Source organism: Pezoporus wallicus, unplaced genomic scaffold, assembly GCF_028554395.1.
Source record: "Pezoporus wallicus isolate ANWC-B61680 ecotype Strahan unplaced genomic scaffold, APGP_CSIRO_Pwel_v1 contig_8047, whole genome shotgun sequence".
NCBI classification, from domain to species: Eukaryota; Metazoa; Chordata; class Aves; order Psittaciformes; family Psittacidae; genus Pezoporus; species Pezoporus wallicus.
In genome coordinates this window covers 1,137,527-1,164,592 of record NW_026639548.1, presented here as the reverse complement: position 1 = coordinate 1,164,592, position 27,066 = coordinate 1,137,527, and the positions used below count along the sequence as shown (strand labels likewise).

General features: G+C 38.4%; 1 protein-coding gene across 4 annotated transcripts in view; it reads left to right on the top strand.

Annotated features, from left to right (window-relative positions):
* Positions 1 to 26,809, top strand: part of GOLGA3 (golgin A3) — a 30,350-nt gene extending 3,541 nt beyond the window's left edge. The window contains exons 2-24 of one of the 4 annotated variants that reach the window (XM_057415016.1): positions 2,787 to 3,068; positions 3,952 to 4,064; positions 4,573 to 5,264; positions 6,464 to 6,575; positions 7,780 to 8,086; positions 8,695 to 8,897; positions 9,264 to 9,401; positions 10,354 to 10,515; positions 11,266 to 11,634; positions 12,786 to 12,863; positions 13,864 to 14,127; positions 14,644 to 14,738; positions 15,403 to 15,619; positions 16,358 to 16,501; positions 17,081 to 17,278; positions 17,826 to 17,942; positions 18,409 to 18,548; positions 19,358 to 19,490; positions 19,733 to 19,855; positions 20,323 to 20,487; positions 21,479 to 21,642; positions 22,607 to 22,850; positions 23,539 to 26,809. In XM_057415016.1, coding sequence (XP_057270999.1) covers positions 2,787 to 3,068; positions 3,952 to 4,064; positions 4,573 to 5,264; positions 6,464 to 6,575; positions 7,780 to 8,086; positions 8,695 to 8,897; positions 9,264 to 9,401; positions 10,354 to 10,515; positions 11,266 to 11,634; positions 12,786 to 12,863; positions 13,864 to 14,127; positions 14,644 to 14,738; positions 15,403 to 15,619; positions 16,358 to 16,501; positions 17,081 to 17,278; positions 17,826 to 17,942; positions 18,409 to 18,548; positions 19,358 to 19,490; positions 19,733 to 19,855; positions 20,323 to 20,487; positions 21,479 to 21,642; positions 22,607 to 22,814 — 4,424 coding nt within the window. In that variant the 3' untranslated portion in view covers positions 22,815 to 22,850; positions 23,539 to 26,809. Of the gene's footprint in view, positions 1 to 2,786; positions 3,069 to 3,951; positions 4,065 to 4,572; positions 5,265 to 6,463; positions 6,576 to 7,779; positions 8,087 to 8,694; positions 8,898 to 9,263; positions 9,402 to 10,353; positions 10,516 to 11,265; positions 11,635 to 12,785; positions 12,864 to 13,863; positions 14,128 to 14,643; positions 14,739 to 15,402; positions 15,620 to 16,357; positions 16,502 to 17,080; positions 17,279 to 17,825; positions 17,943 to 18,408; positions 18,549 to 19,357; positions 19,491 to 19,732; positions 19,856 to 20,322; positions 20,488 to 21,478; positions 21,643 to 22,606 lie in introns of all 4 variants that reach the window. The other 3 variants (XM_057415015.1, XM_057415017.1, XM_057415018.1) reach the window with 3 other exon arrangements.
* Positions 26,810 to 27,066: the final 257 nt, after the last annotated feature.

Here is a 27,066-nt window from a genome sequence, read left to right as displayed (position 1 = left end):
TCTAAAAAGACTGCAGCTGTATTGACACTTCTGCAATTAAATTACTTTACTTCAAGGCAGCATTTAGATTCTGAGTGTCTCATAGCCTAAGGAAGTTGCCAGGAAACCATTTTTCCAGCATTTTGCTCCAGCATCACTTTTGTATATGTACACCACTTACAGTTGTGAAAACAAAAATGTAAATGAAGTATAAACCTGATGCAGTAGTAGCTGCAGCTTCTGAAAGATGGGCAGAAACAATATTTCTGAATGTGTGAGGTATCTTCTTATGTTGGCTTCTTGTGGCTATTCTTAGCACTGATACCTATTTTTAAATTTACTTTTGACAGTCTTTTGGTTTTAAAATGCCTTAAATTCTGACTTAAGTTAGTTATTAAAAAGATGTGTCTGTCCTCCTTTGTATCCTTGTTGCGCCCATTCCTTCCATTGTGCCTGCAGGTGTTTTTGTGACCACATAGTGAACTAAATCAGAGAACTGATTCGAGCTAAAATGGCCTGAAAATGTTCTCTGCATAACAGATAAGATGCTCAAAAGTGCTTTAATTGAAATCTCGGAGAGCTGATGAGATTTGCCAGCATGAGGCTGGGAACTTTTTATTTTTACCCACATTCAGTTTCCTTGTTCCCTTTTCTCTGAGCTGGTTCACTGTACAGACATCTGTGCTGGCTTAGGGGAGGATGCACTGCAGAGGTGGGAACAAATGGTTAGGGATGGAAATGTATCTTTTCTTTTTAAACCAAGTGAAATTTGACTGCTCTTAAAAGGAAACCTTTTGCTTTCTTCAGTAACAAAAGGGAAAACAATTAAGAAGCCCTACCTTCCTCCTGGTACCTTTTTTTCCATACAGTTTATTTAATTCCAGGATGCACTTTAATGTTCTCCACATACATGAAGATTAATAGCTTTATTTTTTAATTATTCTGCTTTCAGGAGTTTGTAGTGATAAATTGTATGGAGAGTGGAAAATCCAGTAGTAATATGTTAATGGCCTGATCTAAATCAATAATTAAAATTTTACTGAGTTGTAACTGACTTCCTGGCTACAAAGTATTTCTGCATACGAATCTTAGAAACATTTAGTTTTGGGAGGATTGGAGGCTTAGAGTTTGGGAGCCCCGTATCCTGGGTTGCATCAAAAGGAGCATGACCAGCAGGTCGAAGACGGTGATCCTGTCTGCTCTTGTGAAAGCTCACTTGGAGTATTGTGTACAGTTCTGGTGTCCTCAACATAAAAAGGACATGGAACTGTTGGAACAAGTCCAGAGAAGGGCCACGAGGATGATCAGGGGACTGGAGCACCTCCCGTATGAAGACAGGCTGGGGAAGTTGGGGCTGTTCAGCCTGGAGAAGAGAAGGCTGAGTGGAGACCTCATAGCAGCTTTCCAGTATCTGAAGGGGGGCTATAGGGATGCTGGGGATGGACTGTTCATTAGGGACTGTAGAGACAGGACAAGGGGTAATGGGTTAAAACTTAAACAGGGGAAGTTCAGATTGGATATAAGGAAGAAATTCTTTACTGTTAGGATGGTGAGGCACTGAAATGGGTTGCCCAGGGACGTTGTGAATGCTCCATCCCTGGTGGTTTTCAAGGCCAGGTTGGAGAAAGCCTTGGGTGGCGTGATTTAGTGTGAGGTGTCCCCTGCCCATGGCGGGGGGGTTGGAACTAGGTGATGGAACTTTCCAACACTAACTGTTCTATGATTCTGGGATCTGTTTCTCAGTTCTGGTTTGTTGGTTTTTTTTTTTCTGTCCTTCCCCCCCGACTTATTTGAGCAGGCTTAAAAAAACCTAAAGTGCTTATTCAAGTCTGTAGCACTGACAGGAGGAACAAAATAGAAGGAGGAAATTTGGTTTTTCTGCTTGCAAATACTTTGTGATCATAATGTTAAATATTTTTTTATCAACTTTGGGAAACAGTAATGAAATCTTCCATATTATTCCTTTGCATTCCAGTTACTTCAGTGATACATGATGTGGGAATGAAAGGCAGTGACTATTTTGGTACTCTGCTTATTTGAGATCTATAATAATGCCTTTAAAGTTAGATACACTGTTTTGTCACAGCAGCAGTTTCCTAAATGTAAGTAGTCCCCAGCCAAGTGAAGTAGAAGAGTATGAGAGCTCCAAAATACAACTGGTTTTGAAGATGCATTTTTCCTGATGAAAAATAAAATCAAATATTAGTAAGTGGGGATAAAATTGGCATTAAAGTGGTTCTTTAATTGCCTTTTAATTGGTAGATTTATTGTTTTCCTACCTGAGAGCTTTGCTGCTGTGTTTTTGATCAAGATGCCCTATTTGAAAACATGCAGACTTTGTTTAAAATTGAGGAACTCTGCTTGGCCCAGGCTGGAAGTGGGATGGTGAATGCTTTCTCCCCAGTGCCCAGCAGCATACCAAATAGCTGAATCATTCGGCAGAGGCCCACAGTTGCTGAGTCTTATTTGTAGTAGGGTGCCACTCAGTGTGACACAGATCACATTACTTACACTTGGTGTTTCATCCTTCTAAACCTAATAAGATTTAAAAACCCATGTGAGGTTTTGAAGATACTTTATGATCATTTTTGAGATTCTGCTTGAAGGTAATGTAGTAAAGCAGGTGAATGGTACTCCTGGTCTTTTAAAATGAAGAATCAGAAGTTCTTTATGAAGTTTCTCCTGCAGTTGCTGCTAGCAATTTCCATATTACAGACTGAAGGCAATAGTGGTAGCATTGTATTTGGGTGGAGGTGTGCAGATAAATGGGGTAGCTTAAAGTAGCTCAGTGAAACTTTCTTTTCCAGCTACCAGTGTTAACATCAATGAAGTGCCAGATGAAGAGGGAAGTCTGGAGATAAACTGCAAAGTGGATGCCTGCCAGAATGGGCCAGAGTCGCTCTTCCCTGACTCTCCTGTATCTTTTGACCCCACCAGCAGTGCGCAGGGTCAAGAGTCATCCCCAGGTGTGACTGGTTTCCATGGCAGCCTAAGGAAGTCTCAGGGAACTAGTGCTGAGGGCATAGTTCTTAGAAAAGAAGCTTTGCAGTCTCTCAAACTAAGTCTTCCCATGCAAGAAACTGAATTGTGTAAGCATCTGTTTATGGTGGTGCCCCTGCTTTCTCTTGCTGCGTAAAGCTTTTTACTCTGAGCCTGCCTCTAGACGTCTGTAACATCATTTAAGCTTGGACTAAACTTCGTTTTTGCAGTAAGCTTTTACTTTGAACTAAAATTCATTTTCTTTCAGTAAACCACCCTCTGCTGCAGCTAAGGCACGTGCCATGCTGTTTAAAAACTGTTCTTACGCTGGAGGGGAATTTATGTTTTCTGGGGCTTAAGCTATTCTAATCCTCTTGATTATTAGGAGTAACAAAATAACCAACAACACACACACCATCAGAACCAGGTGGTTTTAAGCTAAGTAATAAAGGAGGGAAGAGAAAAGCAATATAAAGGAGAGAAAAGGGAGAAGCCTTTATATTAAGGTGCCTATTGCTGCAGGAGTTTTCTGAAGTAGGATTTTTAAAAGAAGCCTTAACTACCAGAAAAGTTTAATGTGAGTTATCAGAGTAAGAAAATGTATCTAGGGAACATCTTTCTCTGACCTGTAGGGAGTTAGTAGACTGTGTAGGTCTTGCTTAGTTTTATAATTTTAGTACTGTCAGAAGTGCAGGACAGGTGAGATTAAATGACAGCTGTAGTTATGTTCTTGCTGTTTAATCTCTTGTCATATGTACATGGAGAACACACAGCATTTACAAACAGAGCAAGGGAAACACACAGCCTTCATCAGTGCTTACACAAGGATTTATTAGAAGAGGCCATTCTGAGGTGCATGCCAATGGGCTTTCCTGCATTCCTTGCTTAAGCATGAAGCATGTTGCTGATGGTAGAAGGGGCTTTTTCCTTTTGCATCAAATTTGCCTGTATTGGAATTTTCTCTTTTATTGTAAAGATCCCTTTCACTTCCAGGCTCAGTAGAGTCTTCACTCCCATTGGAGAAAGAAGAACAAATAAGACTTCAAGCAAGAAGACGGCTAGAAGAACAGCTCAAACAATACAGAGTGAAGAGACATCAAGAAAGAGTGAGTACTGCACAGCAGATCTAGATTCAGTGTTAGGAAGGTTGAAAACGTTATCATTTCTGTGCTCTAAAGTACTGTTTTCTTTGCTTTAAATACTCAGTGGTTTTCTCAAATGTGAGAAAACATTTTTTTTCCTTCCGGACATGCAACCTCATCAGTAATGTACCATTTTGTGCTACTTAAAAATGCACAAAACGGTACATTTGTGGAGGTTGAGGGGATGAACCAAACCTAAAACTTAAGTAACCCAGATGTTCAATTTTCCTGTCATTTTCAGTTAGCTTTTGGAGTTTGCCTTGACTGTTTTCAACATGCATATACTGAATCTTGCTTGATTGTTGATGTAATTTACCTTGTTTATGAAATTATGCATGTATTTAATAATGTAGGAGTTTATGAAAGAAACAGTAATTTAGCGCTTTACATATTTTGCTGTTGAACTAAAGTATATGATGCTAGTTCGATGGTTATGTTCTGGAATTTATCATTGACTCTCTGCTTCTTTTAGTCGAATCAGTCTACACTGAAAAACCGGCCCTCCAGCACCCTAGATCCTGAGCTGATGTTAAATCCAGAAATTTTGCCAAGAGCTAGCACTGTAGCAATGACAAAAGAATACTCCTTTTTGCGGACCAGTGTCCCCAGGGGGCCAAAACTGGGCAGCCTGGGACTTCCAGCATCCTCAAAAGAGAGAAGAAGTTCAAAATGTAAGGCCAGTAAGATCCGGTCCTTGGCTGACTACAGAACTGAAGATTCAGGCTCTAGAAACGCTACTGAGAATTTTGTGGCTACTGATTTATCTGGTGGGACTCTGAAGCAAAGCAGAAGCGGTCCAGCATCAGTTGTGTCTGAGATTAGTCTACCTTCTGACACAGATGATCGAATAGATAATTCCTCCTTGGCAGAAGATAGTGTTTCAGAGGTTGATGGGAGTGAAGTGGGAATGAGGCTGGATGGAAATGAGAGTGACAGCTCTACCTACAGCAGTGTGTCAGGAAAAGGGCTGTATAACAGTTTACAGAATGCAGAAGGCAAACAGGGTATTCCATATACAGTGAATGGTCAGAAGATACATCCCGATGCAATGGGGCAGTTTCCTTCCATCAGTGAGGTGCTACAGGCTGCAGCAGTGGAGCATCAAGCCCAAGAGCAAGAAATTAATGGGGAAGCACGGAGTAGGAGAGACAGTATTTCTAGCAGGTAAGAAAGATCACCATATAGCGAGGCCATTGTTAGGCATTATACTCTCTTCAGGCAGCCTGTTACTCTTCTGCTAACTTTGGATCCAGGTTTAACTTACAGTCATTGTGATAAAATCTGTTCTTAACTTAGGGATCCTAAAAGAAACTGAAAGGTCACCTCACTTGAGTACCTAAGTGTATCTTTAGAGAAAGATCTTTTTGCCACTGACTGTGTTTTAAATGCACTGCTAGCAATTGCTTCTGTCTGTATTTACTTGTGAAGTAGGCATTCATTCACTGATGTGGCATTGGTGTTTAAAGTCTGATTATGCAGACTTAACTGACTCGGTGATATTTAATAGCATCCTGTTCCTGATCTACACACATCTTTCAGACCTGAGATAGTTATGAAATGCTGAGAGTCTTGTCCTAGATGCTCTTACCCTCTTCAGCATTTAGAATGAGATGTACTTAATCTCACAAGCTTTTGTGTAGATGGTAGGTATTAAACTGTGATTCAGCAAGCAAGTGGACAACTGCTGAAGCCCTTATCAATTGTCTATAGCTGCCTGCTTTATACATGCTAATTTTGAAATTATTTTTTTTTCTGCATTGGAATAAAGCATAATGGCCTGAGATGTTAATGTGAAATCTGTTGTTGACAGTTATTCCAGCTTAGACTTAATTCTTACTGTAATGAGAGATCTTTTTCTCTAGATTCCTTGGCTGTACATCAGGAAAGGACCATAAGGAATCCCTACTAAATACCTGTTCTTCCTTCATTTGCAGCAGCTGTTGGTATTTCTCAGGCACTTTCACATTAAAGCCAGCAATTGCAGACAATAGTTGTGGAGGATTTGTGCCCCCATGATGTCCATTTGTCTGCTTATAATGGGATGTGCAGTTAGAAAATATAATGAAGTCAACCATTGCACTTCTGTAAAATAACAAATATATGGGTGCTACACTAGATTCTAGTTGCTGTGAATGTAAGAAACTAATGTATAAAATCTTAGCATGAATATAACTTCTTTATCTCTTTGGATGGTAATGAAGTTTGTTTTGCTGTATTCTGGATCCATCATAGAGCCAGAAAAAAATGTCCTAATTTGTAGGTCACATGTAGGTTTTAAGTACCTTTTAATTTCGGCTTCATTTCAAGCAGATGAGTGTTGTATTCTAACCCTTTAACTGTGTATGTGCTGTCTCTGTCTCCAGTGTTTCTATGGAAAGCTCTGTCACGGGAGCTCATGATGAAATGTTGCAGGTTCTGAAGGAGAAGATGAGACTTGAAGGGCAACTAGAAGCACTCTCACTAGAAGCTAATCAGGTAGAAAATGAATTTGAATGCATTTAGCAAATTATATCAATATGTTAATTTTCAAGAGCCTTGTACTCATTACTTGTGGGGATTGTGTTTTGTAAAAACATTGTTGAATAAGGTACTGTACAAGGACACCGGGTGTCACTAAGGCTGCTCTATCGCTGTCCTCTTCAGCTGGAAAGGGAGAGGAAAAAATATGACAAAAGGCTCATGGGTTCAAATGAGGACAGGGAGATTACTGAGCAATTACTGTCGCAGGAAAAACAGACTAGACGTGGGGAAACTAACTGAATTTATTACCAATCAAACCAGAGTAGGATAATGAGAAATAAACTCAAATCTTAAAAACACCTTCTCTCCACCCCTCTCATGTTCCCTGGGCTCAACTTCACACCTGATTTGCCCACTTCCTTCCCTTCCCAGCAGTGAAGGGGCATGGTCAGTTCATCATGTTGTTTCTGCTGCTCCTTCCTCCTCAGCGGAGAGGACGTCCTCACACTCTTCCCATGCCCCAGCATGGACCTCCATGTCCTGCAGGGGCACAGTCTGCCTCACCGTGGTCTGCACCATGGGCTGGCAGGGGAATCTCTGCTCCAGAGCCTGGAATGCCGCCTCCTCCTCCTTCACTGACCTTGGTGTCTGCAGAACCGTTCCTCTCACATATTCTCACTCACCTCTCTGCCATTGTTCTTTTGCAGTTTGGGTTTGTTTTTTTTTCCCTTCTCAGCATATGTTATCTCAGGGGCACTACTAGTGTTGCTGATGGGCTCAGTCTGGCCAGCAGCATGTCTGTCTTGGGACTGGCTGGCGTTGACTCCATCAGATGTAGAAGCTGTGTGGTTTTTTGTTTAAAGTCATGTTAGGAGATGATAAATCCGGCATAATGGTAGCAGTGTCTATAAAGCTGTATTTTTCTCTTTGCGTTGATTGATGTTATGTATAATATATTCTTCCTTACAGTGCAGAAACGTGTCTTAGTAAAAGTTCTGACATGGTTACTGATGTATAACAGTATATATCTTGTCTGTGCTTTCCTCTGTATTTTCTTTGATTACTTGAAATAGCTGCTAGGTGAGATGTAAAAAGGAATTTTTTATAAGTAAGTGGTCTTTGCCGTAGCAAAGCCATTTTGTAGGACATCTTCTTTAATCAGCCGCTATTATATTTTCTGTTAAGACTTCTGTATTTTGATTTTTCTGGACACATTCAGGCTCTCAAAGAGAAGACTGAGCTGCAAGCTCAACTTGCAGCTCTGAACATGAAGCTTCAAGCACAGATGGAGCACAGCCAAAATAGCCAGCAGAAGCAGGAATCTCTGAGCTCAGAAGTGGCCACATTAAAGCAGTCTTGCTGGGATCTGGAACGAGCTATGGCTGACCTGCAAAATGCCTTGGAAGCAAAGAATGCTAGTTTGGCTTCTTCAAATAATGATTTGCAGTTAGCGGAGGAGCAGTACCAAAGACTCCTGCTGAAAGTTGAAGATATGCAAAAAAATGTTCTCACCAGAGACAGCACAGGTGGGATGATGTATATGTCAATCTTCAAAAGTTGTTATTCCATAAATAATTTTATTTCAGCATAATTCTGAAGCCCAGGAAGAAGGGATTTTAATCTGTTTCATTGATGTCATACTAATATAATGGTTTGAATTTTAAGATGGGTTTAATTTTTGTGTCACAGAACTGCCACAATTTGCAAGCTGCCGCTGCCAGCTTGGAGAAGGAGTTATAGCTATTTAGTCTAGTAACTGTTTGACAGTGGACTGAGGGGTTTTAGAGAATTGTACAAATACTGGCTTATAATGATGGCTGTACATGTCAGGATACCTGCTGCTTCCTGAGTTTTCATGAGTTTGTATTTTCTGCCTCTGAGGAACTATGAATGCTTACAGAAGTGATTCACTTATTTTCATTTTATTCTGCTAATGACCTGATACTTTGGATTCTAGCACTTCACCTCACTTTTGTAGGAAAAGCCAATCCTTATGTAATTAGGCATATACCTTTTTGTTCAAAAAGGAAGGAAAAAAAAAATCTATGGATATAGCAATAATCCTTGAAAATGTGTGTGTAAAACTACAATGATGGAGTTTGCAAGTCCAAGTTCCTTATTTTTCTTTTTCCAGTTCATGATCTAAGACAGCAGATGGCTTCCTTACAGAACCAGCTTCAGAAGGTGCAGTTGGAACGGACCACGCTGACCAATAAGCTAAAGGCATCTGAAACAGAAATCACATCGCTCCAAAATGTGCGGCAGTGGTACCAGCAGCAGCTTGTCCTAGCACAGGAGGCCCGTGTCAGGCTGCAGAGTGAGATGGCCAATATACAGGTATTATGATTTGCTTGCATATGGGAGGACTGAGAATCTTTCTTTTCTGTGTTAATTTAGACGGAGGACATTGTTTATGAGCTTGGACAAGCTTGTATATTCTGCAGGGGGAGATAGTGATTTGTTTTCATCGTGAGGTGTTAATTCACGTTAATGCTGAGGTGTAAATTTGATGAAAGTACTTAACCTTCTGTGGATGAAGCTCTTAACTGCCATGAAAGTATTGGTGAGATAAAGCACAGATAGATTCAGTGTAACTTTTCTTTTCTAAAACTCTTAAATTTTTTGGCTAAATTCGGACTGTTGGTATTAATCTGTGATTTATTTATTTATTTATTTATTTATTTTTATTTTCATTCCCTTAAGGCTGGGCAAATGACCCAAGCAGGTATGTTGGAACATCTCAAACTAGAGAATGTGGCACTGTCTCAGCAGCTGACTGAAACCCAGCACAGATCCATTAAAGAAAAGGAACGCATTGCAGCACAGCTTCAAAATATTGAGGTATGGTTGTAGGTGGTCCTCAATGATTATATTCTGTCTGGGTTGCATATTTTAGGTTTTTCAAACTCAAGGTTATTCTAGCAAAGTAGTGTAGCATTCTTACAAATTGATTCAAATATTGTATTATACAAACAGTAAATATTTTTGAGCAAATAAATTTCATGACATTACAAACAGTAAGAAGGAGCAAGGTCATGTTTCCCATTTCAAGGTGATACTTGCATTTTCAGCTCTGATATTTTGTTTTAATTGAGTTTTAAAGGTGGATGTAAATATTGCCTTTTGCCCATCCATGAACATTTTCAAGAGAAAACTTAATTGGAAGTTAAGCCAAGTCAGTAAAATGCTTCTTAAGTGTGTGAAATTGCTCAATACTCAAGTTTGTCCTTCCTGCCCTCCAGTAAGGAAAGATGGGTAAATTTTGAAATTGAAATTGCAGTATACTTACTTTCAAAGCACTTAGAACTTTAAATCCCATTGAATTCCAGTGACGTTCCTGCTTCAAAGTCTAAAAGGGCAGTAAAGCCCCAGGTTAATGGAAGCACCCTATTTCTGTGTGCAGTTGCATAAATGACAGGAATTGCGATTTCATGGAGTAGCTACACATCTGAGAAATCTCTGTTGTTTCAGAATTTTTCCAAATAGCTTAATTTTAATAAAATTCTTCTTTACATCTTGTTTCATCTATTGAGAAAGGCCATGGTGTTTAAGAAGAATTCTGATTGTCACAAGTATACAAAACATTCACTGTTATTCTGAGGTGTCTTAAGTATATGAATGGGTGATGTCAGTAAAGACATACAGGTGAATAAGATGGACATCAGAATTATTTTTGCTTGTCTTTTCTCTTAAAATTTTCTTGACAATTTACCACCTTCTTCTTTTTTTTGTCTCTCCGCCCCTCCCTCTCTGTTAACATTTTAGAAGTTGATTCTTTGCTTTTTCTGTGCAGGCTGACATGTTAGATCAGGAAGCTGCCTTCATGCAGATTCAGGAGGCTAAAACCATGGTGGAAGAAGACTTGCAGAGAAAACTAGAGGAGTTTGAGGATGAAAAAGAACAGCTTCAGAAAATGGCTGATTCTGCAGCAACACTGGAGCAAGAATTGGAGCAGGTAGACTGTTGTTAAGCAACTTCTCAAGGGTTTCAAGGGAATTACTTATTTGGCTGAAAAGGCAATAGTAAATAGTGGGCTCTAAAGTTATTTTAAAACCTGAAAGATTGCTGCAGAAATGAAGCCCATATCAAAGTCACTCTGTCCCAGGTGGAAAGGCTCTCCTTTTCTTTCAACTATCTCAGGAACAGTACTTTTTTTAAATTTCACAGCTACTTTCTTGTAGATGCTGTTTTTTTTTTTTTTAGTGAATTCAGTATGTGATAAAGTATAGACAAGAAGCACACATCCATGTTCAAAGTTATTAGGCAATCAGGATATCATTATATATACTTCCAGTGTAATAAATCTGCACTTTGCTACTGCTTTAACCTTGTAACATACAAAGGCATGACAAGGTCTGGAATGAGATAAAGTAAATGATAGCTCAGTATTATATTCCATGTAATTATGGCATTATCATAATAACACGAATTTTACCTTATATATTTACACATTTCAAATTACAATTCAGAATACTGTGAATCTTCCTTCAGAATATTTTAAGTTTGTTGTCCTGGTCATTGCTTAGCCTGTAAAATTAGAGATGCTGCAGGAGTCAATAAATGTAATTGAGAAATAAAAGAAGTGGCCTAGGAAAGTTCTGATATGTTTTTCCCTAGAAGCTAAAATATTCTATTTTGATTGGAGTGCATTTGCAAAGATAGCTTTCATTTTGTTTGAATTTAATCTTAAAATACTACATCTTAGGTCAAGTTGACTTTGCATCAGCGAGATCTGCAGCTTGAATCTTTAAAGCAAGAACACCTAGACCTGATGAAGCAATTCACTCTGATCCAAGAGACATTGCACACCAAAGAGCAGTCCCTGGATGACCTGCAAACTCAGTATGATGAACTGAAGGTTAGATTAGAAGAGTTCCAAAGTGATGCTACTTCTAAAGATGACATGATTCAGTATTTGCAGAATGAGAAGATTGTCTTGGAAGTAGCTCTGCAGGCAGCAAAAGCAAGCAAAGAGCAACTTGATGAAGGAGCGGCACGCCTTGGAGGAGATGCAGAAGTAGCATCACAAGTCTTGGAACAAATGAGGCAAGAAATGGCGATCAAGTCAAGCCAGGTAATGAATCCCTAAAAGTAGCTCATTTAAAGTAGCTGTTGCAGGGAAGTATTGCCACAGGCACATGATAGACCCAGTTACAGGAGAGGAGATTGGTACACATGTGTAGTTGCAAGCGTCAGCTAGAGGGAATATTTTGACCAGTTCTGTCACTTTTGCCTGTTGACAGACAATCTATTGTAACTTTACATCCTGCTGTGTCATTGGTGAGCTTACAGTTAATATCTCTTGGTATCTATGTGCAGTTACACATTTGTGTGGTATGGAAGCTGAGATTAATTGATCTTATTCTGTCTGCTTCCAGGAGCCACCATCTTTCCAGAATCTGGCAGTTTTAAAAAGCAATACCTTTTAAGTATTGATCAGTTTTTGAAGTAATTTTTTTTGTGTGTTGCTTTTCTGTGTACTGTGGGCCAGATATCTCCTTATGCAGTAATTTGGTCATGTGTAGTTGTGCCTTTTCTCTTGAAACCATGTACTAGGGTTTGCTTTTGCGTATTGTATACCAAGACATTTTTCCTAGTCATGAACTGTTTTACAAGATCAGGCCTAATGCATGTCCTTATTTTTTTGTGGCTGCTTTAAATTATGATGACTCTCCCTTTCACAATGTAGTTTTATAGGTGTGTATGCTCTATCTTTTAGAACATCGAAGCTCCATAGGGAGAGCTTTCTTACTGATTACTGGTAATGATGAGTTCCTGGGAATCTTTAGAGATTCTTTTGAATATAATAATGGGACTTGTTAGTAGCACCAGTAGAAGTACTGAAGAACTATGGAAGTATATTTAACATGAAGAATGCTTTTCTTTCAAAGAACCATCTGGTTTCATTTGATCCTGTATGTGCGAACAGCTTCCATCCAGATGCAACATGTACACTGATGATGCATACTTTAATGGCAGGTTAAGGGGACTTACACATTTCTGAGAGTTGACAAGACTCACTATGTGGTAACCTGTGTGAGTGTATTTCTATATAAAATGTGTGATCTAACAGTGCCACTGAGATGCCTAACCAGAAATGAGATTTCTCATTAGATTAAGTAATTGGTATGAGTATAGCAAAAGATATGTCACTGAAGACGTAATGTAGAATATGACATTTGGCATGTAAACTAACGTGCTTGCTTTTTTTTTTCCCTCTGGCAGGTAGAAAATCTACAACAAGAAAATGCCAGTCTTAAAAAACAGGTTCAAAAAGTGAAGGAGCAGTTCCTGCAGCAGAAGGTAAGGAAAAGCAAACCTTTTCAAAGAAATAAATCCAAGGAATATACTTTTTTTTTTCCTTCTTAATCCAGTGAAGGAGTGTACTTTTGAGGGGTTTGTGAAGACACTTAAATCCATCTTCTGTATCAAATAACTTTGTGACATGATTATACAGTTTCTATATTTTGTACGGTTTAATTTTTTATCTGTAACTAATGTAAAAGCAGATCCAGCAGTGAATTTTTGCTTTTGTTGAACTCCAGGGAGTTTGCCAAATGATCCACCATATAAAAATGTCTCTGTTTTTTTTTGATGAGATTTGCTTTTGCAAAAGCATCCATGAAAATCTTCAAGTGCCATTGTTTTCCTACAGCTTTGAAAAAAATAGTTGCTTTGGTAATTAGGTGGAAAATAAGTGTTTTATTGCAAATTTTACTCTGAATTTACACAGTTCTGAAACAGTAATTTGAAATTGGTATGTCATTAGCATTGCATATATATGTCTTTTTTTTATAGGCTGGCACCATTAATTTATCGCTTGATTGCTTATTAACAGTGCGAAAGGCTGTTTTAGCTTGCTGGGTTTAAGTTTGGGAAGGATGTTTAAACTGTCATTCACAGTTAAGCTCACTTCTCATGGCAAAAGTTACTACTTATGTGCACGGAATAGTTAATTTTTTACAGTTAGTTAGTTTAAGAAAACAGCGTATCATTAGTGCAGTTCTATAAAGAATGTGAAGAAGAGTATCCCGTATTGCTATAAAAACTCTTACGCAGAGGTCTGGGGCATTTTTTGGTGAACTACTGATACATAGTGATATTTGATACTGGAGCTTACATTAAAGGCTTTGAACCAGAGTAAGTATGTTACAGATGATGCTGCTGGTTTGTATTCTTTGACATACACCCCACATCCCCTCCAAGCTAAAAGAATATTTGTAAATACCTTATAGTAAATTACTCTTAAATTGTAAAGCTGTAACAGAGGTGACATTGTCCTCTTGTATCTCTTGTGTCCAAGGTAATGGTGGAAGCTTATCGAAGAGATGCAAGTTCTAAGGACCAGCTGATTAGTGAACTGAAAGCTACAAAGAAGCGATTGGACTCAGAAGTGAAGGAGTTAAAACGAGAGCTACTGAAAGCTCAAGTTGAAAAACAGTCACTTGAATCTGAACATACAAAACTACAGAAGGAAGTATCTGAGGTTCACCAGCAGATGGTGGAAATAGAAAATCAGCTTCAGTCAGTGCAGAAAGAACGAGATGAAATGGAAACACGCCTACAGGTATGGAAGGTGTTAAGCTTTGGACTTTGGGAGTGTTAGATTCAGGAATATAGCACATATAAGTTGATATTTCTGTTAACTTTGGAAATAAACAGAATGACCATCTGCAAGTTAAGATTCTTGGCTACATATTTAATACACATTTGAGCATAAGCCTAGCAAAAGTCTGTAAATACATGACTGCTTATTAACATCCATGTACGTAAGTGGGGAGAAGCATGCTACAGGTGTGCCAGATGTGTGATGTGGAAGCACTTTCCTGGTCCCAAAGTGAACTCCATTTGAGTGCAAAGACCAAACTAGAACTCTATTCATACATGTAGCAATGATGGCCACAAAGGGAAGAATTAAAAGCACGAATAAAAGGGGAACAAAAAGATGGAGAACCTTGAAGAAATTTTCGTATTTAGAAATGGAAGTAATTCTGAAATTTTATGCTTATTCTTTTCTAATCCAGCATACAGCAAACATGCTTTTGTTCTTACTTTGATGGATGCTTTTTTCCTTCCTATTAAGTCTTTGCAGTTCGATAAGGAACAAATGGCATCTCTTGCTGAGGCAAATCAGGCATTAAAACAACAAGTAGAACAAATGCAAGAAGAAGCAAAAAAGTAAGTGTTCATTTAGCACAGACTAAAGAACTGCATTTGTTTTTCATAGTCACCTTTTTAGCAATCATTCTTTTCCTGTTCCCTAGTTTTTCCTTTGGGAAGTTTAATTAGTCATAGAGTCATATCCATGGCAAAGTGTTGGTTGCATGCTACACAGGAGTTGCAGCTGCTCCTCTGATTTACTTAAGCTTTTAACCAGCAGTTTCTGCTGTGCATACTGGAGCTAATCCTAATTACCATTCACTGACTTTTAGCCTTGACTGGCTAGAACATTGACATTAATAAGAACCATTGCTTGGTTTGGGTTTTTTTCCACTGGTGATCACAGGGTTTTAGGGTATCTGATAGGATTCTTACTCTAAATTCTGTGTTATTTTTAGAGAGAGTAGTATATATTCCTTCATATTGGAGTTTAGTAATTATGACAAAACTCTCAATTACTATAAGTGTTTTCTTAGAATGTTACAGAGTCTTCAAGGTACGGTCTTGCAGAGGGCCAGATTGTACCTTAGCAACCAAATGGCTTTCTCTGATAAGGTGGGCAACTCTGGGACAAGGGGAGAGAGGTGGATGTTGGTTTTCGTTAGGTTATGTGAAGAATTAATCCTTTAGTACTGTTTTCAGGCAGTTTTAACCTGATGTTTTATTTTTCCTTTCACTCTAGGGCCATTACTGAGCAGAAACAGAAGATGAAGCGTCTAGGGTCAGATCTGACAAGTGCTCAGAAAGAGATGAAAGCAAAACATAAAGCCTATGAGAATGCAGTTGGCATTCTTAGTCGTCGGCTGCAGGAATCTCTGGCTGCAAAGGAATCTGCTGAAGCAGAGTTGAGCAAACTGAAAACACAAATCACTGATGGTGGAAACAGCCAGATTGCCCAAGTATGCAGATGTCTTTTAACACTTGTTTAGCACAAGGACAGAGCTATCTTGGTATTAAATTGAAGTCTTGAAATATTATTTTACACTGAAGTGATTGAAAGTATTTGGAATATAAAGCTAGATAAGAATATGGTATCAGTGTTCTGAGCACTGAGAATTTCCTTAACTGCCTCTGAGGGAGGTGATTTAGCCTTCTTTGGTTGGTTTGGTGGAGGTTTTTCCTTAATTTTACTTGCATCTTTCAGGTTACCAATTGTAATCTAAGCTCAAGAGGACGGTCAGCCTTAGTGCATGATTTTTTACTGTCAGGTTGTTCTTTGGCGTGGTTTCTTCTTGTTGTTTTGGAGTTTTGTTGTTCTGGTTTTGTTTTTTTGTTGTTGTTGTTTTTTCAACTGAAGACTCAGTGTCTGAAGGTTTTTCTGGAATTCTAACTCTTACTGCTTTTTTTTTTTTCCTCATTGACAGTTAAATGTTCTTGAGTGTAATTCATTTAAGTTATGCCTGTGGTTAATTTACTGGGGGAAGCTCCAATTCCTTGAACCAATGGAGCAAGATATCAAGTGCACTAACAGTAGCAGCTGGAGGCAAGGGTGGAAAGCTTTGAGCAAGACCTTTACATTAAGCACTAGCACCTCACTTAGCTTTTGCTAGAGAAGTAGGCTTTTTAACTAAAACAAAATTACTCCTGTAGATGGGCGATATATTCATTAATCACACTTGTGATCCATTTGTCTTTAGGAAAGGATTCAAGCTCTGGAGACAGAATTGCAAGCTGTTAGCAGCAGTAAGTTGATGTTGGAAAAGGAGCTGCAAGAAGTGATTTCACTTACCAGCCAGGAGCTTGAAGAATACAGAGAGAAAGTGCTGGAACTTGAGGATGAGGTGATTGCTTGAATTTGTATGGTGGATGGGAAGGTGACAGTAGAAAGTGCCTGAAAGGCAGGGAGAAATTTTAGTACCATAATTCTATTCCACCAGTGTAGGAAATCAGAATCTTACATAGGAAACTTGGTGTCAGTGACATTTGCTAATTTTGTTGCCCTGTGCTGGTTCTTCGTGGTTTCATGAGTCATCGTTGTGTAAGGGAAAAGAAGAAGAGAGAGAAAAGTAGTTCCTTTATCAGATACCAGCTGTATCTGGTCATGAGACGGAGAGGTTGCATGAATCATTATCTTTTGAAACTATCTGGAGTCATGGATGCTCAGTGATTCTGAGGGCAGGGTGGTGGTGTTCAGTTGCACAAAAAAATTGCATGTATCAGCTACTCATGATCTACACCTGAACAGTACTCCTGGTTTCTGCTTTCTAGCAAGCATTTTAGTCTTTCAAAAGGAAAAAATAAAATACCTAACTGAACTAACTTTAAAGTGTTCATTTAAAAAAAGCAAGAAAAAAAAACAAAACCAAAAAGAAATGTATATGCTTGATTTGGTTGTTGTTTTTCTTTTTCTTTGGCTATAGCTTCAGGAGTCTAGAGGCTTCAGGAAGAAGATAAAACGCTTAGAAGAAATTAATAAGAAGTTGGCCCTTGAACTGGAGCATGAACGTGGAAAACTTACAGGTCTTAGTCAGTCCAATGCTGCTTTGCGGGAACACAATAATATCCTTGAAACAGCCCTAGCAAAAAGAGAGGCAGACTTGGTACAACTGAACCTACAGGTATTTGACCTTTTGATGTTACATCTTCAGAGGGAAATTAGCTCATATTTCCGATAACAGGATGTAGACATCTTCACTCATTGGATACAAAGATTGTGCATTTTCTCCAGGTCTGGGTCTCTCATGTGTTGTGTAACAGCAGTAATACAGGGGGCTAAACAAGAAATCAGAAATGAGTATTTGCACTAAACAGAGCTATTTCTTTCGGGGGACTGGGGGAAATCATGCTAAAAACGTTTGCAATAGTGAAAGTGTGGCTTGTTTAAGTTAGTTGGAACATAAACACTGTTACTTATAGATTCATTGAGATGCATATTTATGCCAATAGTACCCTATTTGTGGCGTATAAGAAAATGGAAATATAGGCAATGAGTAACCATAGCTACTTTTAAGCTTGAAGGGTACCATAAGGCAAGAGCTATCGTCAAAAGCAGAGAGAAGTTCTGCAGTCCCTGCATTGGTTTGTGTTTCTGTTTCCTCTGCTGGCATTTCTGGTCTTCCAGTGAGCCCACACAAAATATGCGTGTGTTTTTGTGATGTGATACAGGTTCAGGCTGTCTTAAAGCGGAAAGAGGAAGAGGATCAGCAAATGCAACAACTTATTCAAGCTTTGCAGGCTTCCTTAGAGAAAGAAAAGTTAAAAGTTAAAGATCTTAAGAAGCAGGTAATGTCTTCTATTGTATTTACTTAAAAGGTGGTTTAATGTATGTGAAAAATAACTTGAAACAAAATGCATGCTTTATGACATACTGCTTTGTGCAGGGTCCTCCCTCATGATAACCGGTGGCTGATGTCTTTTCTGTTATGCCCTGTGTTAAGCACGCTCACTGACTATCAGGAAAGTTCTGTTATGACGTGTAATGTATGGGACACATCCTACAGTGATGATACTTATTCCAGAAATTCACAATGAAGAAGCAGAAGCAGAATGCTTCTTCTGTTATATACAGTTATTAACTGCCATTGTCATTACTAAAGATAACACTAATAATAATGTTTTTTAAGCAAAAAGTGTTAACAGCTGCACAGCTTCCTCCTTGATTAGTTTTGTACTCCTTTAGTCTAGCTCCCTTTATGATTCACCGACAGTGATAAACCAAAGCAAAACTGCATCTCTTTTTTTGTGGCAGGAAGCAGCAGCCAAAGCAGACGCAGCACATAACCGCCGTCATTACAGAGCTGCTGCGCTCGAACTCAGTGAAATCAAGAAAGAGCTACATGCCAAAGAACTGCTTGTCCAAGCCCTTCAGGCTGAAGTGGACAAACTGCAGTAAGTAAATGTCCAAGTTCTTAGAGAATAGTAAATAAATTCTCTGAAAGGGCAGAGAAGCTCTGTAAAAAACATGTTAGTGAATTTTTGGTTTTGCCACTCTGTAGTGGATTATGCTGAAATGGACCAAAGCTGAGTCTGACCATAACGTACATGTTTGGACTGCAGGCAAATACTTGCAGTTTTGTGTCTATTCCTAATTCAGTTAGACCCGAAGTGTGCTGTGTTTGGACTTCACCATCTGCTTTTTTCAGTTTCAACTCGGATTTCTATTTCATGCTACTAGTAAGAATTTACACTTCATACATATACTATTATTCTCTATTTCACATTCCTGAGGGACTACATAGAGGATGAATCTGATTGTTGAACATATTCCACAATATATTCAAATTCAGTTTGGTTTCTTGTATAGAAGATAGTTTCTTACATTATAAGAAATTATCAAACCTATATGAGATATAAAGTTAAACCTATTCCTCCTAAAACAAAAGCAAAATTCCAGTCAGATTTTTTTCTGTTGTTACTACATAACCTATTGTTTGTAGCTGGACTCTTACCAGAGCTCAAGGATTGTTTGTTGTTTTTTTTTCACTATTTCATGATATATTCATGCACCTGTCTCATATAGAATCTTTTTGTGATTTAACTCTTGCTGTGAATGTGTTGGCAAAGCCTTCATTCAAAGCTATAACTAACCAGGTTTCATGCACTGTCATGTCATTTATAGTTACGTAGCTAACCCAGTGAAGTACATGTTTTAAAGGACAGATTGAATAACGGCTGCGTCTGTTAATTGTACTGTGCAGGGTAGAGGATGAAAAACATTCCCAGGAGGTATCACAGTTTCAGGAAGAGCTGGCAGAAGCCAGGTCTCAGCTCCAACTTCTGCAGAAGCAGCTGGATGACAAGCTTAGTGAAAAGCCTGTAGTAAGCCAGGAGGTAAAATCTGCATATTTACTGTGTTAATCATTTATGATGCGTTGTATAGCTTCACTTGTCTTTAACTCTCTATATTTTAATGAAGTTTTGCTAGGTTTTCTTAGAACCTGTCAGGGTTCATGAGACATAATAATACATTTCAGATTTTGTGGCTGATTGCACCTATAGATAATTCTACAGATGCTGGTTTATTTTGTTTTGTGTTTTCCTCTTTCCTGCCCTTCCCCTCCTCCCCCCGGTAGGTGGAAGACCTCAAGTGGGAAGTAGAACAAAAAGAAAGAGAAATTGAAACACTTAAGCAGCAGCTGGATATGAGTGAACAGCGCAGCCACAAAGAGTTAGAAGGGATACAAGTTGCCTTGCAGGTAATCTTGGCAGAGAGTCTGATGCTTGACTGGTATTGCTGTAGGGGGATAATTAAAATAATATTTTTGTTTAAAAGCATTCTATACTGATACTTTTCTGATACTTCTTTTGATAAATTTTTATTCATAAGAACTTAATCACTGTATGTTTCGCAGTCTTTATTTTTCTGTTTTACTTTGACTGTGCTGTTAGCTTCTGACTGGACTTGATGAATCAACCAACCTAGTTGATTCTGTGGTTCTTCTTTCCTTGACCTTATGCCAAAAAAATAGTCTCTTTTTTTTCTTAACTCTAACTCCTGGTTTTCTGCCAGGGCAAATTGGTTTCAAATAGCAGTGTTCTGTGCTGTTCCTTTTTCTAGTTTCCCCTAGAAACTGGAAAAAATGATATATATAAAAACATCAGTTGACTGGAATTTTTATACCATTTCCTTGTGTCACATTGATTCTCTTCTTTTACTATTTAGAATATCAAGACAGAGTTGGAAATGGTGAGGGAAGACCTGTCAGTGACTCGGAAGGATAAGTTTATGCTGCAGGCTAAAGTGACTGAACTGAAGAACAGCATGAAGTCACTGCTGCAGCAGAACCAGCAACTGAAGCTGGACTTGAAGCATGGCAAAATGAAGAAGGTATTTAGGAAGAGTACATGTTGTAGGATACTAGAAAATACTCTGCTAATGCTCTTAAATTTAAGTACCAGAAAATACTCTGTTGCAGGAAGCCTGGTGAAAACTCTGAACTGAAATGCCTGCCTGTGATAGACTTCCTGATGTTCTCCTATCTAAATGATAAATACATGAAGACTTGCAGGCAAAAGTAAATGTACTGATCTTGACTTTCCACCTTTTACTTCAGAAATCTTTGTGTTAGGTGTTGTATTTTACATTTACATTTAGACTTACAAGCAAAGAAGTTACCACTTAAATAATGACTCATGGGCAAATATGGAGTCAGTATCTTCTTATCATTAATGCCTACCTAATGTTTATGTGCCTATTCTCTCTATACAGTCTAGTTTTATATCCTTCCACAATTTTAGAAACTAGCTACTAGTGGTTTGAGTTTTCTGATTTGCTACTAGTATACAGAAAATCCAGTAATAGGAGCTCCCTTGCTCTTTCCCTCTCCGAAGTAATCCTCTCACTTAGTGAGACAGAATTTTGTATGGAAGCCTCCATTTCATTCTGTTAAACATTGGTTCTGATACCTCATTCTGCAAGTTCCAGAATTTCCAAAAGGATTAATTTGATTGTACTTAACTGTTTTTTGTTTGTTTGTTTTTTTAAATTCTCTTAGCTATACTGATGCAATGTTATTAAAATAGTTGTGAAGATCCAAGTCATTAGCTTTAAAATCTTCCTGGGTTTATTTCTTTAGTAGTTCTCGAGTAGGTCCTTCTAAATGCTGTTTGTTTACTTAGGAGCATGGCTAGCAGATGACATCAGGTTAGGAACTTTTGCTTGAGACCCATGAGACTTAACACGAATGTGCTTCTGATTTCTGCTTTGTAAGGCATATATGTACCACTAGTGTGATGTGACACTCTTCATCATGGTAAAAATGACACTGATGAAATAACATGTTTGTATTTTGGGCTGTTCTTCTTTTTCCTTCAATCAGAAGAAGGAACTAAAAGGAGAGAATAACTCTTCAAATCCTGTGACTCCAGTCAAGATTCCTGATTGTCCAGTGCCTGCTGCCTTGCTGGAAGAGCTGCTGAAACCATCGACAGCTGTGAGCAAGGAGCCTTTAAAAAATCTGAACAGCTGTCTCCGGCAATTAAAGTATGACCTGTTGTTTTCAACCATATTAAATAATCTTAAAAATGTTTCCAAGAAACCAGCTGCCAGCCTAAAGAAAAAAAGGATTTTGAATTCTTTTCCTCTTATTGGGACTATATTTGGGACAGTAGGATGTTCTGTTGCTCTAACTGCTTGCTTATATAGCAATGAAATAGAGAAGGAACTCTTTACAGCAAACTAGGCAAAATGTCCATCCTAAATTATACATAGCAGAACAAACTGGAAACAGCTATTTCTAGTTGTTCTTGCTGGTGGTGAAGATCGTGTTTCTTCACAGCATCAGAAAGGCTCCTCATGATAGTAGGGAATTTGTTAACTATAGAGGAAGTTTATTCTGCCAGAAATGTGTTTTCAGATCTCCCCTTAGAAGGTTGCACATGAGATTCTGAGCAGCTTTCAGAAGATGGGGAGTTCAGGCTTATTAGGAGAACTGAACTGCTATTATCACCTCAGTTTGTTTGAGGGGAGTGAGCCTGTGATAATGTTCTGCGATCCTCTGCTACTAGACTAGTTGCTTTGCTAAGCTGATGTCTGACTAAAGTCATAATGTGTTTACTTATTTTTCAGTGCTACTTTCCTCATCTCTACCTCATCTGTATGCTTTCATAACCTGCGAAAGTACCATGTTCATCAGGTTGCAGTCACTAAGTACCTTTACTGAGGAAACAGTGCTGCATTATCCCTGGCAATGAGTATGTGCAGCAAAGGAGCTGCTGCGTTATTGGCCCTTAGTTTTGAACTAAGCTTATTGTGTTTGTTTTGCTCTTTAATTGAAGACAGACAATTTCTAAGTTTCCTGTAGACCTCTCTCTCTTGTATACGGGTATAGCATAAATGGTCTTGGGGTAGATACCAAGACTCAGAAAAGTAATTTTATGATCTTGCATTCAGCAGTTAGCTTTCTGATTGTTAATTTTTGCTTTTTTGTTCTCAATGCTTTTGAAAGGCAAGAAATGGACAGCCTTCAGCGTCAGATGGAGGAACACACCATTACAGTACATGAATCAATGTCTTCATGGACTCAGATTGAAGGGCAACTAATGGACTTTATTTCTACCAGTCCTGCAACTGCATCGGACCAGCAGGAGGTTCCTATTGTAGATGAAAAGAAACAGAACTGTAGTGTTAGTGACCAGGAAGCTCTGACACTATAACCTCCTTATCAGTTGTCTTTCTTCCTATTGCTTTAAGTATGTAAACAAATCTTTATCAAAGTTATTTATTTATTTTGTTTTTAAGAACGATGTTTCAAAGTTGTGCTTTTGCCTCTAGAAGCAAAGGACATGGTTTTGAGAAACTGGTGTAACATTAAATGCAGAACATACTATTCCAAGGGTTTGTTTCAAACCTTACCATAATAATTCTGTTATGTTGGGGGCTGCCAAGTGGTGAATCTAGCTCATTTTGGTGTTGTTCATCTGAGATTCAGATGAAGGTTTAAAATGAGGTCAGGAGGAGCATCTGGTTCCAACTCTATTTGTTCAATCTGAGTGAGTTTGTTAAGGAATGACTGTTAATAATGTGGTATCTGGGGTTTGTTGTTTGTTTTGCTTAAATGTGGGGTGTGGTTTTTCTCCCCCCCATCTTGGGTTGTATCCAAATCATAGGGAAAAATAAGTTCTGCTCATGTTCAGCCATTACTAGTGGTTGAGAACTTCCTCTCTCCTCCCTCCTATAATGTCTTATTCTTGAAGCTTGGGTTATAGATATCTTTTATGTTAAAAAAAAAATCATTTGAAGTCATTTCTACTTACAAAGATGACCTCTGACATACAGCAAAAGAAAAGAAGACTGTAATGACAAGCAATGCAGAGCAGAATGTACCTTTGACAGATCTGCCTGGGATGTTTTCTGAAGTATCAGTTTTTTCTCTTACAGTCGCAGGCCAGTAGGGAGCTTTGCTTCACTGCACAAACACTTCTTGCACCTTTTTAGTTCAACTTTTGAAGTAGACACCCTTGAAACAAGGTATGTGTGTAATATATATATATATATAAGAAATCATAATTTTTTGACTCTGAATATCTGTTCTAATATGCTTATATACTGTAAGATAAGGCTGACATGAGGGGTTTTTGTTACCTGTCATTGATTTAATGTTACGTTTAAGTTTGCTGGTTTCTGACATACTGTACAAGTGGCTTAGGGAAATTAGCCCCTAAAGCCAGAGCTTTTAGAAATGTAATTATTTTTACTTTAAAAGACAAAATTATAATGCCTATAAAATTATTACTTTTATTAGCTTTATCTTCTCCCACACACTTTCCCTGCTTACTGCACCCTCTATTACAAAGTGACCATCATGAATGGAAACAGTGGTACTGTGGTAGCCCCTCTGCAGAGCACCTTGACTAGATTATTATGAAAGCAGCCCACTTTAGATTCCTTCGCCTTTGGTCCCGTTGCTCCATGTGACTCCTAGTGCAGCAATGAGCCTGCCCTCTCCTTCAAAGATTCTGTGTGGAGTGGGACTTTCTTTCAGAAATTCCATCAGTTCTATCCAGTATAGTTTGGTTAAAAAAAAAAACAACCAACAATATACTAAGTATACAAGTAGATTAAGGGGCTGGTAGAGGGAATTCTGGTTTGTGTATTTTTCCAGAGATTGTTGCTGCTTTTGGATGGGTTTGGTTGCTGGGGGGGGGAACGATTGTAGTTTGCTTAGCAGTAAGGCAAAAAATAAGCAAAGAAAGACCCCAATCCCACCCATATTTAATCAGACCCATAAGTCTGATTTCTTGTAACTACAAATTCAAGCTCCAGTCCAGTTGAAAGCTTTGCACTCAAAGTGTCTGTATGGACTGACTTCATGCCCCTCAGCTATTTAAACTACGTTTTATTGGGATCAAAGTCAAGTGATGCTAGAAGTCGAGGTTTTGCATTTGGTGAAGGAAGAAATGCATTGGCATGGCATTAAGTGCCTGTCAGACAGAATTACCAAACAGTTCAAAGAAAAGTCAAAAGTTTTACAGACTAGCTTAGATATATGTTAATGTCTGCTACTTTTGCAGTCTGTTTTGCAGAGTATATGGTACTAATTATCTCACTGCTGTCATGTTCTTGAAGTTGCCTGTATATTAAGTTTCAAGAAGAAAAAACCCCAGCGCAGTATTGTTACAAAACAAAGTTAAAAGTATGTAATGAATAATATATTCAGCATAAAAAAAGTTTTCAAATGTTCAGGATTTTAAATAAACTTAACACATGTTCAGCATTAATGTTGCTGTTCATCTTAGTAAATCCACTGCCTACAGTTAAGAATCAATTATGTTTTAATCTCTGAAGTTTGGTAACACTTGTATGGACAAAGTTTTTATCTGGTATCAGAGAAGCCAGAATTGTTAGAAACCTTCTTACTTCTTCAGAATGTCTACTCTACTCTCCTTTCTGTATAAATAATCATACTGCATTCTGTTTTTAGTGCAGTGCTCCATTTTCTCACTAGCTCCTTAAAGACATCTGAGCTTACACAATCAAAACAGCCTTAGGTGCTGTGTGCTTTTCCTATTGAAGATGAGGGAGCAGTTGTGAAGTGCTCAGGTTGCATTTCCACATTGACCCACCTGTCTCTCTCTGAAATACTTGGACATGAGGTATTTTTGGTTTATATTCACCTTGTGTTTTTTCTACAAACAGAAGCACCATGCTATTTACTTAAGTGAAGGACAGATGGTGAGACTTGAGTCTAAATGTAGTGAGGTACTAAGTCAAATAAGTTACAGAAGTCACGGGGAAACCCAGAAGGAGCACACAGCACGTGATAAAAGCAAGGCCTTTTATTTGAAGCTCATAAACTGTTTTTTAATTATCATGGGAAGCTGTTGTTTTATTAAAAAGCCTCACTCTGAGGCTGAGCCTGCTTATGCTACAGAGCTTCAGGTCTCTGCTGTCTAGGCAGTAAGCTCAAACTAATTGCAGCAACGAAAACTGCCTCTCCTCTGCCTGTCACAGCACTGCCAGATCAGAGGAAAATCTGAACAATACTCTCTTAAACACCCCCTTCTTTTCCTTTTTCAAGCACTGCAATAGAATGTATTTTCTGTTTCTTCAGTGATTGCTACCTACTAAACTAAGTCTTGGTGAAGGAGAAATCTCAGAGCAGTGTGAGAGTGTTTCCCAAGTGATGAAAGTAGGTAAATGCTGCAGCATTAATTCTTCAGATACTGTGGGGTTTGGGGGGACTCTTGAATCATTTTGCATTTTAAAAAAACACAAACCAAACAAACCCAAAACATGACCAAAAACGACCAGCAAACTGTACAATGGGAAAAAACATGTTAGAGTCTCTGGTGTTGCTGAATGCTCCATTCTGTTGTCTTCCAGATTTCTTGGAAATACTTGTGCACTGTACTGGGATCTGTTGAGCCCCTTACCTACTCATGCAATGGGTGGATCTGATCCCATACTGTTTATTCAGGCAATACCCTAAATGAAATCTATGAGAATCTCACATTTGTAAGGAGTAGAGTAACATCTAGAATGGAAGTTCTGGCGCTTGCATTTTCATGGATTATGTATTCCTCTATAGGGGAGTGAACTGCAGTGGCATGGATGCTTTACTGTTAGCTATGACAACTTGAAAGGTGCACTGGGGACAGATACTATTACCAGTATAAATTTAGCTTAAAGATGACACATTCACTACAGGTGATGCAAAAGCTCATGATGTATGTTTTATTAGCTTTGCCAGGGAAGTGTGGATAGTTGCATGTGACTTGCTGTGACCAGAGCCTTTAATTATTTTCATGTGAAAGCAGTTACTAGTCCAGAGTAATTACTACTGCTCATCAGCTGTCATTTGATCACTCTTGTCTCCTATACTATTGTGTAACACTTCAGTCTTGGGCAGTAGGGCAGCCTAATTTCCAATACAGATGCACAGATTTCTAGGGGAGGGAAAGATATTCTGGATATTGTAAATGAAATACCGTTATGTTTTATACATGACATTAAGTAATGTCTGCTTAGGCTGTATTTGTAAAGATAGAAGTTAATAATTTCATGTTCTTGACTGGGTAACCCAGGGGATGGAGGAGTTACACTATGTACAATTAATATTTATGATCATACACAGCATGTTGATTATAAAAATAATGTGCATAGGAATTCCTTTAAAAGTTTTGTGCAATAAACTATTTTTGGTAAAGGGCTCCATGTTGTTTCTACTTTTAAAGAGAAAGTGATGTCATCTTTTCGGGTTTGTCAGTAGTTTTTTATGTTCAGGTTTCTGAACATGGTGTGTAGCCTTTCAAAATAAGGTGGAGGTTTTTCCTTAAAGGTGTGGTTATGTTATTGCAGATTGATTTTTCACACACCTAAAATCGATTGTGCTTGTATTTCCATTACATTTACTTTTTCCTCAGCTGAACATGGCAGGAAAGATACAATGAGTGGATCTCTCTTGGC